Source organism: Paramormyrops kingsleyae, chromosome 12 (genome assembly GCF_048594095.1).
Source record: "Paramormyrops kingsleyae isolate MSU_618 chromosome 12, PKINGS_0.4, whole genome shotgun sequence".
Classification (NCBI taxonomy): Eukaryota; Metazoa; Chordata; class Actinopteri; order Osteoglossiformes; family Mormyridae; genus Paramormyrops; species Paramormyrops kingsleyae.
The window spans coordinates 21,175,743-21,193,926 of NC_132808.1; the positions used below are offsets into that span (position 1 = coordinate 21,175,743).

Sequence of the window (18,184 nt, forward strand, 5' to 3'; positions counted from 1 at the left end):
GGGGTGTGTGCGCGCGCGCGTGTATATATACTTAGTTACATTACTGCCAGCGGTGGTCCGCTGCCTTCCAAGCGCAGGCCAGCCTGACGTCACGTGAGTGGCAGCGAGGCGGCGCGCGCTCCCCCGGCTGTGCCCGAGCTCCGTCAGCCGTCCCCTTGACTGTGGGAGACAAGGGAAAAAAACTTTCGTGGAAATACTGCAACTTACAGAGCCCGCGCGGAGCTCCAGGGACTCCCAGTGCGGCGTCCGGCGTGCCCTCCACTCGCGAGGTAAGGGCCCTCCGTCGGGTGCGTGAGCTCCTGCACGCCCGAGTCTTTCTCAATCCGCGCTGAAAAGTGGCCATATCTGGTCAAACTATTCAGCTGTCAAAGCGGAGCCGCTCTATAAATAGCCCGGAATAGTCACTGGAAGAGGTAAGCAAATGTAAAGGCGAGCGTTCAAATGCCGATTTCTGCATATTATCAATGAAAACATCTGTGCATCGCTTTGTTGTCTATGCATGTAAAGTTTCACCCACATCTTACCTTAACAATGTTTAAACTGCTACTGTAATATTTCGCTGAGATATTAAATATTTATGTCAATGCACTTCTCAGGTATAAATTAAAAAATAAATTTAGTATATCTCCATAAGGGACGTTTGTCACAAGTGAGCTTTACACAAAAGATTGTAAATGCTGCCACATTTAAAATTGTAATTATATGTTATTAAATTACTTATTCGATACTACAATTTTACGCTGTCGTTTGAAATGCATCAGTTTTGTACGATGCGTCTTAGGGTAACATGCTGAAGTTTTTTCTTCGTCATCGCACTTATTACTCATGAAGTTAAAGTCGTCAATGGACATTAGTGACGTTTCTCACAACTAATTTATATCTAACATTGGGAATCCCCCTCTACAAACGTAATGGCTACTTTTCTAAACACACGCTATGTCTGAAAGCCTATTACTTATGCAGCTACTTATTACTTAAGCAATATAAGAACATTGACCTAGAGGTCTATCAAAGACATCGTCTCCTCTGGCTCCTATCAGCTGTTTAAAACCTGTCAAAATAAATATCCTAAGTTAAACCCCACCTGTTGCTAACTCTAAAGCTGTGATTTAAAGTTCTGCTTTCAGTTTGGGAATTTATTATTTAGATTAACCCCTTAGTTCGGCGACATTTGTTTTCTCGGTTGTTCATAAGCCATTTACCCGTTAGTTTTGTTGCACGCGGAATTCTGCCGGTCTTTATGCAGGGTACAAATGTGTTTTTTCTAAGGGTGCGTGTAGCCTGCACGCTCTTAAAAAAACGGTGTAGCTCTTACCGGCCTTGGGGCTGGCGCAATTTCCAGTCATCTGGCTTTACAGGCGATGCTAGGAAGCAGGTTATTTTTGTTTATTGGTGAGGAGGAACTGTCAAAGAAAATTCCCAAAGAGCGAAACAAAAGAATAGAATGCGTCTGGGCTCTTCAATTGAAAGGATTAAAGGCTAATTGAATATTATTTTATAATTATTTTAGAAGGTACCTTGGAGTAATTACTATTGTAGACTTGTAACCTAATGGTTGCTCAATTCATTGGCCCAGGTAAGAGCAGAAAACAAAATGTGTAACCTGAACTGCTCCATTAAAATTTTTAATTCTGCAAATTGGTAAAACTGTAAGTTGATTTTTTTAATGAAAGCACAGCATTGTTAAATGTGAATACCTGTCCATTTGTCCATCCACACCATCATTTAATGTGAATATCCATCTATCCATCCATCCATCCCTGCTTATTGATTTGAATTGTGCCCTCTGTGTGAGGTTACCCACCGTTACCCAGTAGTGAGCCCAGACTTAAACGTTTCTTCATAAACTGGGACTGTTCAGAAGTATTGTGCACTGTGAGGAAATTTGTGACATAAACCAGACTTAATTGTTTATTATAATTATTTACTTATTTATTACAGTAAATTAAAGAGCAAATTTCCAAAGCTCACTCAGTCCATTTTTGTTGTTTTTGGCACGAGACCCCAAATTACCTAAAGTCAGGCTTCCTCATCATAGGTTCCAGGATTGGGATCCAAAACTCACTCAGTCCTCATGGAATCCAATAGACTTTCATTAAATTTCCAAAAATCAAAGAAACTTTCTCGAACCACATCTGGTATCCTCTGAAGGGTTTGACCTTTGTGAAGCATGGGAATATATATCGTGTAGGACGCACCTATAAACACGACTGTGAGATTTTCACCATCTATATGCTATCTTCTCCTCTCTCCAGATATTCTTCTCAGGGACTTTGTGGGACAGCACATTCTTGTTAGTTCCTTTGCTTCCCACCTTTGGCCATGTCATTCAGGAAGGAACTGGAGAAGTACCGGGATGTGGATGAGGATGAGCTCTTGAAAAACCTCTCAGAGGCAGAGCTGAAGAAGCTGGAGGATGAATTAGAAGAGCTAGATCCAGATGTGAGTATTATCCTGATTTTTTATGCCAGTACACGAGTGAAAGGGCAAAATCTTGGCCATAGTCAGTTGAAGAGCTCACTCATGTGAGTTATCATGAACTTTCCATCCATCCAATTAACCACAAACTAAGTCTTAGTTACATACTAATCTCATGTTAATTCATCATTAATGAATCGTGACGCATATATTATCTCAGACAGTTGCTATCTTTGGTTCTATGTCTGTTAATTTATGTCTGTAAACCTTGGCGAACTACTGAAGGAACAAGTCATGAATAACAGAAGTTATATACTGATCTCGCAGCTATTCATCATCAATGAATCATGGTGCATCTTTCATCCCAAGCAGTTTTAGTATATGTTACTGTATCTGTTAATTCTGTAAACCTTTGTGAACTACTGACGGAACTACTGAAGGAAGAAGTCATGAATAACACAGTTGAAATGCTGATCTCATGCTTGTTCATCATTAATGAATCGGGACAGATCTTTTATCTCCAGGAGTACTATATTTTTTCATGATTTGTTCATAATTTGTACTTCAATTGTAACTGATTCATTACTAAGTACAATTCATATTTTTATGACATCTATATTGGTTAACAAAGGCATGGGCATGAGGCATGGGGCTGATGTGGACCCCATCTATATTGATTTGGTCCCTATCAATGCCCTCGTCGGTTAAAATGTTGGCTACAGGACACAGTAAAAAAGCCAACATGGGCAAAAGAAATGGATGGCATGGAACACAGTGCTAGGCTACTGGACGCTGCTTTTTTGAGAGGTGCGGGTGTTTGTGCTGCCTCTCGAGCCTTTCGAGCTTCCTGTATCCTTCAATACATGTCTGCTTTGAAGATTCAGTGAGCGTCTTCAGCTCTGTGGCTGCCAGAGCCGGAGGTGGCCGCTGAGACAGCACAGACCCTTACCGGGAAGACCTTTCTTACACTGCTAGCCCCAGGCATGGTGGTCTGCATGCAGTGCAGTTCTCTGGGCTTATCACCGCAGGCCTGCCTTGGGATGGAGCTGTAGAAGGCAGGGTAGATAATACCGGGGAGGCATGCTATCAAAATAAAAGCAGCCTTACCACTGGCATGCCAATCAAAGCTAGGTGGGTTCTTCCATGGGAACCCGGCTCCCAGATGTGCCACTCTAGCATTTAGTTGTGCCGAGGAGCAACATTTACCCGAGTTAAACATTCAGGCACCCACTGGTAAAATCTTGTATGTTTAGGGACCCTGATTTTGTGCAGATTCCCTCCCTGTGTAGATGCCTGCTGTCAGCATTGTGTCTGCACACAATTTCCCCACGGGGATCAATAAAGTATCAATTATTATTAATTATTATTAAATTATTATTAAATTATTATTATATATTGTTCTAGGTCAGTATTTCCCAATCTGGTCTTCGGGGACCCATAGACAGTCCACATTTTGTCTGTCTGGACCGACTGTGGCTCCCCGAGGACCGGATTAGGAAACGCTGCTCTAGGTGGTCCAAGAACCCAATGAAAGCTTTGCGTGATTTGTTTGTCAATTCAGTCCCCAAGGTCAGTCCACCTTGGGTCGTTTGCGTTGAGCCAGTGCCCCCCTGACATAAGAACATAAGAACTATACAAACGAGAGGAGGCCATTCGGCCCATCGAGCTCGCTTGGGGAGAACTTAACTAATAGCTCAGAGTTGTTAAAATCTTATCTAGCTCTGATTTAAAGGAACCCAAGGATTCAGCTTGCACTACGTTATCAGGAAGACTATTCCATACTCTGACTACACGCTGTGTAAAGAAGTGCTTCCTTAAATCCAGTTTGAAATGTTCTCCCGCTAATTTCCACCTATGGCCACGAGTTCTTGTATTTGAACTAATGCTGAAGTACTGTAACTATTCGGTTGAACAGCATCCAAACCTGTTAGAATCTTATAGACCTGGATCATGTCCCCCCTCAGTCTCCTTTGCTTGAGGCTGAACAGATTTAGCTCAAATAACCTTTCCTCGTATGACATTCCTCTAAGACCAGGAATCATTCTTGTGGCCCTACGCTGCACCTTTTCTAAGGCCGCTATGTCCTTTTTAAGATATGGTGACCAAACCTGTACACAATATTCTAGGTGAGGTCTCACCAAGGAATTGTATAATCTTAGCATTACCTCCCTTGACTTATATCTCCAGGTGTGTGGAGTTTACCCCAACATCCTATTGGCATTTTTTATTGCTTCCCCGCACTGGTGAGAATTAGACATGGAAGCATCAACATACACACCAAGGTCTTTCTCATAATGAGCTACCTTTATTTCAGTAGGTCCCATAAAATACCTGTACTTTATATTTCTGCTCCCTACATGGAGTACCTTACATTTGTCTATGTTAAATTTCATCTGCCAGGTGTCAGCCCAGTCACTAATTAAATTAAGATCCCGCTGTAGCTGCTGAGCCGCTAGTTCAGTATCTGCTACACCACCCACCTTGGTGTCATCTGCAAATTTCACCAGTTTACTGTATATATTGGTGTCTATATCATTTATGTAAATTAGGAACAAAAGTGGTCCTAAAATTGAACCCTGCGGTACCCCACTATGAACGCAGGCCCACTGTGACATTGAGCCTCTTATAACTACTCGCTGCTTCCTATCTGTTAACCAGTTATCAATCCAGGTCGCTACAGTAACTAAAATACCTGTCGCTTTGAGTTTAAGTGAGAGCCTCTTGTGGGGAACAACATCAAAAGCCTTTTGGAAATCTAAGTAGATGACATCATAGGCCTTCTTATCATCAACTTCCTGAGTAGCTTCCTCAAAAAACTCCAACAGATTTGTTAAACAGGATCTACCTCTCCTAAATCCATGCTGGCTATCCCTCAAAATGTTATTTGTGTCCAGGTAATCTACCATTTTCTCTTTGATTATAGCCTCCATAACTTTACCAGTTATACAAGTTAGACTGATTGGCCTATAGTTTGACAAATTACTTCTATCCCCTTTTTTGAAAATGGGCGTTATGTTGGCATGCTTCCAATCAGAAGGTACCACACCTTCAGATAAGGATTTTTGAAACAGTAAAGTTAAGGGTCGGCAAATAATATCCCTCATCTCTTTTAACACTATAGGTAAGATGCCATCAGGGCCCTCTTGATGCTCATCTTTACAGTTCACCTCCTGTGGCCCCGGCGGGGGCATAGGCCGTCAATCAGCTTTTTCCAGGCATCTCGATTCTGAGCAAGTCTTTCCAGCTGTCCCCATGTCTTTCCCAACTGTTTTGCGTCTCTATTCAGGTCGCGGCGCCACGTATTTCTAGGTCGACCCCTCTTCCTCTTCCCCTGGGGATTCCAGGTGAGGGCCTGTCTTGTGATATTAGAAGCAGGCTTTCGAAGGGTATGTCCTATCCATCGCCAGCGTCTCTGAAGGATGTCCTCCTCAATGGGCTGTTGCCTAGTTCTTAGCCACAGTTCTTCATTGCTGATCTTGTCTGGCCAGCGAATCTTGAGTATCATTCTCAGGCAGGTATTTATAAAGACCTGGATTTTCTTCATGGTGTTTGCGGTGGTTCTCCAGGTCTCAGCTCCATACAATAGGATTGGCTTCATGATGGTGTTGAAGACCCTGATCTTGATGGCGGTGCTGATTCCATTGGACCTCCAAAGGTTTTTCAATTGATGGAAGGCTGTCCTTGCTTTGCCAATGCGGGTTCTGACATCTGCATCTGTTCCTCCCTGCTTGTCCAGTATACCGTCAAGATAGGTGAAGCTGTCGACCTCTTCCAGCGCCTCACCTTCAACTTTAATGGGTGTATAATTGGGTGTGTTTATCTTGAACACCTTGCTCTTCATTCTGTTAATGTGGAGACCCAGGCAAGCCGAGTTTTCCACAACCATGTTGGTCTTTACCTGCATCTGTTGTTGAGTGTGAGAAAGAAGAGCCAGATCATCTGCAAAGTCTAGGTCGTCCAGCTGCTTCCACGTCTTTACAGGCTCCACATTTATGTTTACTTTTTGTCTTGTGTTTTCTGACCATCAGCCTATCACGGGTTCTCCGTGCCTTGATCGGTGCCTCTGCTGAAGAGTTCACACTGTTTATATTAACTCTGTTATATTTAGATTCTCCTTGAGGGAATCAGCCACCATTATCTTCGGTAGTATGTGTAACTAGCCATGACTGAAACAGCACAGTTTAGAAGGGGAACCTTTGGGACACAAGCTATTCATATGAATAATAAAGTCCCATAAAATGTCCTGTGAATGACTGGGAAATTCTGATTCACCACTTTGAGTTTTTTCTCTTTCTTTAAATTGGGTTCAGAATGCCCTGTTGCCGGCAGGAATGAGGCAGAAGGATCAGACGAAGAAGGCCCCGACAGGCACCTTTCAGAGGGATAGCCTCCTGGCTCACCTGGAGAAACAGGCCAAGGAACACCCAGACAAGGAGGACCTGGTGCCCTACACAGGAGAGAAGAGAGGTGGGCAACGTGCTAACAAACCTCAAGGCTCTGGAGGCCAGGCTGATAGCTAGTTGATAAGCAATGCCAGGCTGTTAGCAAGTTTACAGTTTATAGGAGCTGTGACTTCTTGGTGACTTTAAATTTGCCTGTGTAGCTGGTGTTGTACGGTAAAATATGACTGTAGAATTATCCCTTTTGTGTATAAATCCCATATTGTATGCTTTGTTGCATGGCTAGGTGGAATGTTCAGGTCCGTAAAGTACAAATCCAGACCAAGTTTTTGTTTCAACCAACCAGTTGAGTATAAAGAGTCACATTCACAGAGTACTCACCTGTTTGGTTGAAACAAAACCCCAGTCTGGATTTGTACTTCATGGGCCTCAATTTTCCACCTCTGTACATGGCCTTCAAGTGAACAATCGCATAAACCACAGATTCATCCCAGATTTCATCAGCATCTGGATCACAAGTTAATTTAATTGATACTTTATTGTCCCCATGGGGAAATTGTTTTTACACCTCCATCAGCTTGCTCTTTGCAGAGTAAGCTGTCCACCCATAGCAGCGCCCAGGGAGCTGGGAGTTAAGGGCCTTGCTCAAGGACCCACAGACATGCTGAGGCTGGGTTTGAACCGGCAACCTTCTGATCCCACTGAGCCACACGCTGCCATGATATTATAGCATCATGAGCTGCTTTATTTACTATTCCCGCCATTAGACTGTGGTCATACTCTTGCCCTGTCTGTTATATGGGGTGGGGGGTGCAGGAGGGGCGTAACGCTCCCAGTTTACAGCGCTCTCACGTTTCCATTTGCGTCACGCGAGTTCAGCACAGAACTGACGGTTCCACCAGAAATGTTCAGCCAGTGTTTGAACGTCGCCAGGCACCACTAACAAACACTCATTTGTTAATCCTTAGCCACCCAACCCCCAACAGATAGACTTGAAAACAAAATCAAGGATCGCTGTAATGAACCAGTACTTGAAAATGTTACAGTACAGACTATGTATTATTATTATTAATTTGTCGCAAAGTTTTCCTTTGTGCTTCGATAAGTCAGACGGCACATTAGTGCTCAGCTCTGGCATGTAATGACTTGCGTCCTGTTTCTACAGGCAAAGCCTGGGTACCCAAGACGAAGGCTGCGGACCCCATCATGGAAAGCGTCACGCTAGAGCCTGAACTGGAGGAAGCTCTAGCCAGTGCCAACGATGCAGAACTGTGCGACATTGCTGGTGAGATTAGATAGATAGATAGATAGATGAGAAGGGGAAAAGACACATGCACACGCTCGCGCACACAAAACAAACACAGCTGTCAATCGCAGTGAGCCCTCACTCAGTTTGGTTAGATTAGGTATCTTGAAATACAATTTGTAAATGACTTTTAGCCCCAAATGTCAAATTCCTGTGTGTGCTTTTGTTTATGTCCTTTCTTTGTGGTGTGTACTGTATGTCCATCGTAAGTGAATCCTAAACACGGTACGTTCTGTCTAGTCCAGGGTATTTTGTAGGCCTCAGCATTTTTAGACGTGGTGACTGATTGACCGCATCTTTGAGACTGACTTAGGACCCTTGATTTATCTTCCCAGACTGAAGGACCGTTCTGTCAGTAGGTAATACGGTGGATTCTGTTACCGCTCTGTCAGTGAATGGGGCATCTGTGCATTGGTATGTTCAGTAAATGGTATTAGGTGTACTAGTCGGTGGTTGAAATGTAGAGCTGTGGTTGACCTTACCAGTTACATACATGATAATATTTATACTTAAACAACACAGAGGTGGGATCTTTAGAGGTATGGACACAGGAAGCCTGTTAGACTGAGGGAGCAGAAGATGAACTACTGGTCCTCACCTGTCTTTTGTGGGGTGACGCGTCTCTAAGTTATGCTGTCACACCTTAACAACATATTTTATCATCTCTATCTTTTCAGCAAATCATCAGTCCCTTCCTCCTGACATCATCACTGCTCTGTCTTTCCATCCGCATTGTGGACCGTAAGGCCCTGTCAAGGGGGCGATGGTGGACCTAAGCAGCAGTAACCATGAAGCAGAACTTTGCCGAATGTCCCTGGATATTGTCAGGAGAAACACACGTGGTGTATAGGAGCCGTTACACAGCTGGCGGGTTCACAGAAGAGTTTATTTTATTTCATGCACTTTGGCAAATGAGCAAAATGCAGAATGAGGATGAATGATCTCAGGAGACCTGAGCCAGTTTACTGCTGCATAGATCTGCTGCCGTTGCGTCTTCATGCCGCTCAGAATGCCCATACGCACGATTTATTTTTGTTGGCTTGCTTGCATATTGGACATGGAACTGTGGAAATACTGCCAGCCTTTGCAAATCTCCTGGTATTAGAATGGTACATTTGCTTGTCAAGAAAGGCTTATTAAAATCGCAAGTCCATTAATTAAGACAATATACATATGAGGGTTGCATAAGCAGCACCGGTGAATTGTGGGTAAGGTTTCTTTTTCTTGCTCTTTCTTAATATATAAGCCCCCTAATGGAGTCTGACAGCACTTCCATCTCTGCTTGCATGTGCTCCCTGTCCAATGGCTGTTTACGTAGAATCAGTTCATGCTGGCAGAGTATATCTGTATAGAGGATTAGATTTTCAGTTCACCCGTCCGACTGCCTTCTTGTGAACAGAGAAGAACGTATATCAAATTAAAAAAAATATATATTGTATAAATGTTTTGCACTAGCATGCCCTATTAGGTGACGGCTGTCTAAAGAGCTAGAGAGATGAAGGTAGTTAAATCTTACTTGTTTGAGCATCTTTCAGGACGTCTGATCTGGGCCAGGCACTCAGCAGTCTTTACTTTGTCTATAAAGCTGTTTACTTGGTCTTGATGGGACATATACATGCAGCCTGTGCCACATGTTGCATTTTGGGCGTTGTTGAAGATTTTAGGCTTTGGTTGGTGTTTGATGTCCACTTGGGATGCATGAAAGCATTTATGACATGCTTGCCATGCGGGGTGGTCACACGGCCGTTTCGCCGAGCCTATACTTTGTCAGATGGCATCTGCAGACTCCCCAAGTTCTCATCTTGCATCCTTTTTATGGGCCGTGAAGAAATGAGCAAGTTAGCACTTGTAGGAAGTAATCTGGGCTACCACCATCAACCTCATTCTAGAGGCTTCTTTTCCCTTAAACTAACTTTCTCGCCCTTTCTTTCTCTCTCTTTCCCTCCTCCAGCGATCCTGGGCATGCATACGCTGATGAGTAACCAGCAGTACTATGAAGCTCTTGCCAGCAGCACAATTGTCAACAAGCAGGGCTTGAACAGTGAGTCTTTCACTTCTAGCCTTTGTTGTCAGCTACAGTGCAAAAGAGGCCAGATGTTTTTCTCTGCCAAGCCGTGCGCTGATGTCCGTATGATGCATTTAAAATAAAGCATTGAGTATTTGTGCATCAGTGTGAAGAGTTGGATAATTTGGGTCCAGAAAGTCAAAATCCAGAACCAATTTTGGTTCAACCAACTACAGAGCCACAGACAAAGGTGGAAGGTTCAGATCCAGGAAGTACAAATACAGACCAAGATTTTGTTTCAACAAACCAGTTGAGTTTGTGCTACTGTGACTCTTTATACTGAATTGCTTAGTTGAAACCACCTCTAATCACAGAGAACGCAACTAGTTGGTTGAAACTAAATCATGGCCTGGATTTTTACTTTCTGGGCCTGAATTATCTACCTCTGAGCATGAGTGTACCACATGTCCCAATTACCCAGGTGTGATCCAGTGTACCCAGTATAAACAAATCCCAGACGAGCAGCCCAACTCAACAAATGTAGAGGATACCCTGGAGAAAATCAAGAGGAATGACTCCAGCTTATTTGAGGTCAACCTGAATAACATCAAGGTGACAGCATTGAAAAGGAGCGGGTTCATCATTGGCTGCTGGGTCAAGATGGCCTGTCTGCCTTATTTAACCTATGTGCTACGGCAGTGCTTCCCAGTCCGGTCCTTGGGACCCACAGACAGTCCATGTTTTTGCTCCCTCCCAGCTTCCCATACCAGGAGGGTATGGGAGGGAGCAAAAATGTGAACTGTATGGCAGGGAGCTTGGAGGGAGCAAGAACATGGACATAGACCGGATTGGGAAACACTGTGCTAGGTAAAGGCGATATATTGTTATGACCGTTTTAATGAACATTATGTCTGCAAGACTTACAATAATACGAGGGTAACTGTAGATACCAGGTTCTTTTAAGCAAAAGGAATTGTATATTAGCATTTTATAGCATAGATTAGACCAGGGATGGGCAATCAGTCCTCTAATTAGTGACCTAATTAGGGAGCTGCAGCGAAAACCTGCATACACACCGGCCCTTTGCGGATAAGATTGCCCACCCCTGGATTAGACTGACTGGAATATCGCTGCTGCATTGTCTTTGTGTGCTTTATGACTGGTGTTTCTCTGTTCCAGAACATTCCCATTCCCACGCTAAAGGCCTATGCAGAAGCTTTAAAGAGCAACAACATAGTGGAGCGGTTTAGTATTGTGGGAACTAGGAGTAATGATCCTGTAGCCTATGTGAGTATTGTTCCTGCTGCATTGGCAGAAACACTTGCTGAAATGTTTGGACATGATGTAATGATCATTCAGGGGTGCCCAGACTCTGTCCTGGTAGTCTGATATATCAGCCTTAATGGAATGTTTAGACATTAATAATCCGGTAACACTTTACTTGATGGGGCACAAATACTGTACAAGTACAAATTATGAACAAATATAGTTGCTACTTGAGGTAAAAGATGTCACGATTCATTAATGAAGAACAAACACTAGATCAGTATTTCCCTTGTGTTATTCATGATTTCTTCCTTCAGCAGTTCCTTCAGTAGTTGACAAAGGTTTACAGAATAAACAGATATAGTAACAAGTATAATAACTGCTTGAGATAAAACTTGCATCATGATTCATTAATGATGAATTAATATAGGATCAGTATGTATCTAAGGCTTAGTTTGTGGTTAATTAGTACATAAGTAATAGTATAAGACTGTACTGTTTGTGCCTAGTCAAGTGAAGTGTTACCATTAATCCTCAAAGTCTCGAAACAAGTTTGTCTTAATTAAGAGGTAGATCTAGAAAGAGGTCATTCAGGATTATATATAGCTGGGGGAAAAGCTCTGGGCTATCACTGAGGCAGTCAGCTTTGCATCTCCCCACCTTGGCACAAGCTTTCCTTGGCATCCCCTTCCTTCCTCAGGCCCTGGCAGACATGCTGAAGGTCAACACCACCCTGAAGTCCCTCAACGTTGAGTCCAACTTCATCACAGGGGCAGGCATTCTGGCTTTGCTGGAGTCTCTCCAGTCTAATACCACCCTCCTTGAACTCAAGATCGACAACCAGGTACGAGCCCCTCTGCCTCCCTTTACGGATCACGCTCAGGTGTCGAAGAGTCTTCCAGGCTACCATTCGAAAGTGGTGAAAATGATTTTTGGATGAATTCACTGATGATGATTTTTTTCCCTATTATCCATTTCTTTGCTGTGGTAACTTCTCATCCTATAAAAATGTTTATAAAATTTATGTGCTTATTACTTTTTCCTATAGTGGACATAAATTTCATTACGGCAAGTAGTAGAATTTGTAGGCACTGGGCTACTTTGCCCCAATTTTTCAGAGCCAGCCATTGGGTAACAAGGTGGAGATGGAGATCGCCAGCATGCTGGAGAAGAACACCACCCTGCTCAAGTTTGGGTACCATTTCACCCAACAGGGTCCACGTCTGCGCAGCTCCAACGCCATGATGAACAACAATGACCTGGGTGAGTTCAAACTCACTCACACACACAAACAATTAATTCTTGAAGAAGAAATGACGACAACAACAACAACAAATTTATTTTTGTATAGTGTGTTTTCACAACATGACATTGTCTCAAAGCGCTGGACACCTGGACATGTATTGTGTAGAAACATCAATAGGACACTAGGACCCCTCCCTGGACCTCCATCCTATTGGTCGGTCCATTCCGTATCTCAACAACCAAAATGCTGAAGAGTTCGGTGTAGTTTGTATGGTGTAAAAATATGCCTCTCTGGTGATATAAGTTATGTATGAAGGTACTATGTCCTGCACCAAGCATATCGTCCAGGAAGTTTTGTAGCTCTCCGTGGTTCTCTGGATGGAGGCCCAGTCTTCCCAGGGTGCCCTCTGACTGATGCCAAGTGCTCTAATGAGTATAATTCACACGCTACATCTACATTGGCCACAACGTGACATACAGTTACACGGAGCCATTGTCTGTTGTGTAGATGTTCCAGATCGACAGTGTTACTAGTTATGCTTTACCCTCAACAACAGCTCAGCCTATATTCCAACAGCTCACCAGGGAAAACGGTATCAGCCAATGAGAGTCTGAGCTAATTAGCACTGGTAACTTTGTATATGAGTTGCCAGCTTCTTAGGCAATGATAGGCTGTATTAAAGACTAGCTTATAAGAAGCTGTTTTGTTACTTGAGTCATAATGTGTCTTTTATGTGTGTGTGGTGTGTATGAACCACATCGCTGTTGTGTTGCAGCTCGAGTGGTGCGGTCCGATACAGACGGTTCCTTTACGCTCACCTTGTCTGTGCCGGAGCTGGAGAAGCATTTCAAAAAAAAGTTCAAGACCAAGTCAAAGTTCAAGTAACAAGAATATATTGTACATTTTCTTGGTTTGCTTGGACTGCCCTTCTTGGTTTCTGTATCTCTCTTGGCACCTTAGCTGTTCTGCTGCCCACGGCTGATTCTTCTTCTTCCTTTTCCTTCCGAGCCGCTCTAACGTTCTGTCCTTTTCCTCTGAGTTGGCATGACCACTTCCTGTCTGCTGGGTCCATAGCGGGAAGGACTGATATCTGTTACTGTGTGTCATCTCCCAAAATATTTAATTCGGATTCCTTCAGATTATGGAATGGCTGGTCAGTATTGTCTTACTTCATTTGACAGCTTTCAGATCCATCTTTTTTTCTTACTTCTCAAATCTTCTTCCGGCTGCTTATGCAGCATAGGGTTGCTGGGGGTATCTGGGGTTTAACCCAAGCAGTGGCCCAGGGTGTAATGCAGAGGTGCATTGCGGATGGGATGCCACACATACATGTATACACGCACACAGACACACACGCTAGGCCTACATGCATGTCTTTGGGCTACGGTGAGAAACACACGTGGCACAAGGACAACATGCAAACTCATTACGTAAAGGTGGGACTCAGTCATCCAACAATGAATGTACTGCCCACTGAGATACTGTGCCACTTTTTTTCACTTCTGACAGCTATTATTCTAACAGTCAAAGGGACAGAATAAACTGAGTCTTATCAGGACTGCAAACTGAGTCAAGGACTTATCTACAGCCTAAATGGGCAGAGCATATGGTTGGACTTCGGGGACATCACCGGCGGCTATCTCATGCGCAAGGCTCTCAAGCTTATCTCTGCTTCGCCTGCTGTGCCTGTCACCCTTGGCTTATACTTTGCCTCGATCTCACATTTCCCCACTGTCGTGCGGGTCGACGGCGGACACATTTCTCATGTCTCGCGAAAGCTGCCAGGATGACGGGCAGCAGAAAAATGGAGGCATAGAGAGGAGGAAAAATATTTTCAATTTTGTGTAGAAGGTCTCACTTTATATAAATTACTGTAGCATGAAAAATGGGGTTTCTAATTTAAGAAAACTCTGTGTTTTATTTCTGGTGTATCTGAATGCCATGCTGGCCCTGTGCAGACTATAAATATTGCTGTAGACTGATGAGTTGAACCACCTGTACACACCGGGGACTAAGAGTGTAATGATCAGGACGCTGCGGTTTCAGTCGCACCCCACTGCAGATGCAGCTGTCTCAGCTTTCGTAGCTCCAAGAGCCCCGTTGGTTGATTCATTTACTGAATCAGTGTTTGTGCTGCTGTTGGACTTCGGTGCGTTGCTACAGTATGCTGCAGGCTTCATTGTCTTCACGGAAGGCAGACGTACATGGTGTCGTGGTGGCAGGGAAGGGCTATGCTCAGCATGGAAAGGGAACTCATTCTGTGTCTTCTGCTTTCTCGTCTCTGCAGTACGAAAGAGAAGGCTTGAGGGGGGGCCCATCTTTCCCAAGTGTCGGGTGAATGTGTAGTGGACCCCCCCCTATCTTGGACGGAGGGAGGTTTGCCCGGACAGCCACTCCCTTACCCCTTCCACACCTGCCCCCCCCCCCCCGCCATGTTTGACAGCACCTCCCCATGGACAGCGCCACCTCGATCCTGCCCCCCGCCGAGGGACAGTGGCCTGCATCCAACACCGACCCCCTCCACAGCGCAGCACCAAGGCTGGATGTGTGGGTCGGACAGAGAGCCGGCCCGCGCTGTTTGTGCTGCGTCAAGTGGGTCGATCCCCTCCTGATCCCCTAGTTTTCACACTGTGTTTCGTACCTGATTTTATCGGGTTGTCAGGAAGATCTATTAATTGTAAGACAAGTCCAGTCAGTTCCGTCATGTTTGACCTGCTGTGGTGCTTCAGGGCTGTTTGTCTGGAAAAACACAACCCGTCTTATAGTGTCTTACCTCTGTTATGACATCATTTCCTGGACCATTTTGCATGGTACCCAACTTACAATTTCAAAGAACCTTAAACCCAGTATGAACCAAATATTGTATTCAGAATATTGGTTATACAAATTTTGAGACTGACTTAAATATGTTAAATAAATTCAGTCGCCGTGTGTTGGCTAAGCTATGGGTGGCTAAAACATTGAATAAAATGTTGCTGCTTGATAAGCAACTGAAAAATAGTGAATATAGCTGATATTAGCCAGACATTGGTATTGAGATATGGAGCCTAATTCCTTATTTGTAACAGAATTGTTCATGCGTCAATTGTGCTAAATTGTCTACAGTTGAGCCAAAGAAACTAAATAATCAAGGATGTATTAGCCTCACTCTCTTGTGACTGACTAGCCACCGTAGAATGAGTCAAACTCAGGTAAGAGGTTAGGTATGTGACTATATATGTAAGAAATTAATAGGCTTTAGTGCATATACTACCGTTTAAGCCTTACAAACTTCACATTGAACATATGTTTTAATGTTACGATTCTTACTAAGGATCCGTGCGTAACTTTTCTAATTAAGGGAAACACTGGAGCTTGTTTTGCAATTAATGGATATTGTTCCCTCCCATAAATATAAATATGCATCTGCATTTTTAAATTAATTTGAATAGTTGTCTCTGCATTGTTAGCTTTTTTGCCCCATTTTCTACACAGTTATTGACCTAAGTAAGGGTATTGTTAAAGGGAATTTAGTGCAAGTACATCGGAGGGTCACAATGGAGAGAATGTCACTGACCGATTGTATGAAAAAGTGGTGAGTCGAGGACTGGGGTATAGGGTTAGGGGTATAGGGGTATATCAGGTTGATGTTAACGATTAAAGTGAGTAATTATGTCCTCATGTGGAGAGTCTCAATACCAAATTTTGACACCGTGATTAATACTTGAGGTGTATGTGGTTCACTTTTTGATTTCTTAGAGCTAACATTTTCCTTAAGTGTCTTGGAACAAAAATGTTGGCGTATTCATCAGTTTGAAGGATGCTTGATTTCATATGCATTTTCCATACCAGCGTTAGAGATCCTACCACTGACTGTGTGATCTGATCGTCCATAGTTCCATCATATAGTCGATTTAATTTCCTCATACGTTTTTGGGTAAGGGTAACTATCTTAAGATAACCCATATAACTAGCCAATGAAAGCTATATTTACTACGTGTTGTGTTTTTGTGATTTGACTTACATCCCACTTGAAAATGTTGAACTGTTTAATTAAATATTAGGGGTCTGGTTCTAAACGCGAGTGTCTACAGTTTTTCACTGCCTTTAAAGCTCAGATTTCTTTCCAACTTGGTGTCTCCCATAGGGTTGCAATAAACAGAGTTGGGTAATTCAGGTCCAGAGAGTAAAAGTCCAGACCGGGATTTTGTTTCAACCAACCAGCTCAGCATAAAGAGTCACAGTCACAGACTATTCAACTGGTTGGTTGAAACAAAATCCTGGTCTGGACTTTTTACTCTCTGGACCTGAATTACCTAACTCTGGCATTAAACAGGCTACACAGGCTGGCATATTGGCACAAATGAAAGGGACTACAGCATACAGTGATTTGCCTTTTTTGTTTTGACTGTTTTGCTGATGCACGCACAGATGTATGTTGTGAAATTAGTTAAATGAATCAGTGTGGAGTTTTCCTTGCATTAGCTTGGCTGAATTTGATTGTATATTTTGTTAGTGCACTTTATTTATTGTCTGGTGACAGACATTTACAGTCATTGTGTAGGAATGAGGGTGTTTTATGTCATTTATGTCACTTCTGTATTACTAAATCCAAATATAAATCACTGTAGCATTGCAATGGCCTCACAGTCACAATGAGTGGGATTCTTTTCAGTCTGAACCCACCTCACATTACCACCGCCAATCAGCTGCTTCCGTTTCTTCATTCTACTGTTAGAACTACAAATCCATGAATGTTCAAGCTTGTCTGTTGGAAACTAATTGGCAGAGGTTGACACAAGCAGTCTATTGCCCCTAACAAGAAAGTGTGAATGTTAATTACACAGTATTAAATAAGGGCATTACATTTGCATGGAGTGATGCTGTGTGGCTAAAGACATTATGAACATGAGAGCTGTCTGAGAACACACAAATTAGTTGGTGGATCGGAGTTGACCTTCCACTCAGTAATGTCATTTCCCACTTCCAGTCAGACCTGTCCCATTTTGAACTGTGCAGCTCTCCCAATAAAGCATGCTTTAGCGGCATTTGGTCACGTGCTAAATTCTCTTCATTCCCATCAAGCGCCATTGATTATTGTCTATCTCCTGTTCAAAAGTTTCAATCTTCCTTTGTCTTTCCCAAGGTGTCAAATATCGCAACCACAATTATGGGCCATGGTGTTTTTAAATATTAGTGAAATATTCCACTGCTCTTTGGAAAAGTTATCCCTTAAAATAAATGAAACTGTACAGCATTTGTGTCGAATGAAAAGGATGCTTTTTTCACAGAACAGTGTGTACCTGACCAAAATCAGCCATAAGTCCCACTCGAACACATGCTGAAGCGAATCCCTCTGAATGCATGAGCCTTCACTCTGAACCAGCTTGATCTTTCAGTGATGCCTGGTTGCCGTGGGCAACAGAATCCTAGTTTACTGTTGGCATGTAACCTGCATCTTTCAGTTAATTTCCCATTAGGCCAAATGCTGTTGACTTTACTCCTTTAATATGCAGGGGAAGCAAAAGTACAAAAACTGCAGGCAGCTGAAGAGGACAGACTCC

The 18,184-nt window shown here is 43.3% G+C and overlaps 1 protein-coding gene across 2 annotated transcripts; it reads left to right on the top strand.

Moving 5' to 3' along the window:
- Positions 1-58: 58 nt before the first annotated feature.
- Positions 59-17,877, top strand: tmod1 (tropomodulin 1). 2 transcript variants are annotated; one of them, XM_023820963.2, is made up of 11 exons: positions 59-269; positions 2,256-2,442; positions 6,729-6,885; positions 7,984-8,103; positions 10,076-10,165; positions 10,611-10,741; positions 11,309-11,416; positions 12,096-12,239; positions 12,514-12,658; positions 13,417-13,522; positions 14,929-17,877. In XM_023820963.2, the coding sequence occupies exons 2-11, from the start codon at positions 2,323-2,325 to the stop codon at positions 14,945-14,947; spliced, it is 1,140 nt and encodes a 379-aa protein (XP_023676731.1). In that variant the 5' UTR covers positions 59-269; positions 2,256-2,322; the 3' UTR covers positions 14,948-17,877. The 2 variants fall into 2 exon arrangements, with proteins under 2 accessions (XP_023676731.1, XP_023676732.1); XM_023820964.2 differs by lacking the exon at positions 13,417-13,522.
- Positions 17,878-18,184: the final 307 nt, after the last annotated feature.

What these genes read in the sequence shown, in the direction of transcription:
- tmod1 (XM_023820963.2), top strand. Translation starts at nt 2,323, where the DNA reads ATGTCATTCAGGAAGGAACTGGAGAAGTACCGGGATGTGGATGAGGAT. An exon ending in CTACACAGGAGAGAAGAGAG is followed by an intron (nt 6,886 to 7,983) that starts GTGGGCAACGTG and finishes CTGTTTCTACAG; the next exon opens with GCAAAGCCTGGGTACCCAAG. An exon ending in GTAATGATCCTGTAGCCTAT is followed by an intron (nt 11,417 to 12,095) that starts GTGAGTATTGTT and finishes TTCCTTCCTCAG; the next exon opens with GCCCTGGCAGACATGCTGAA.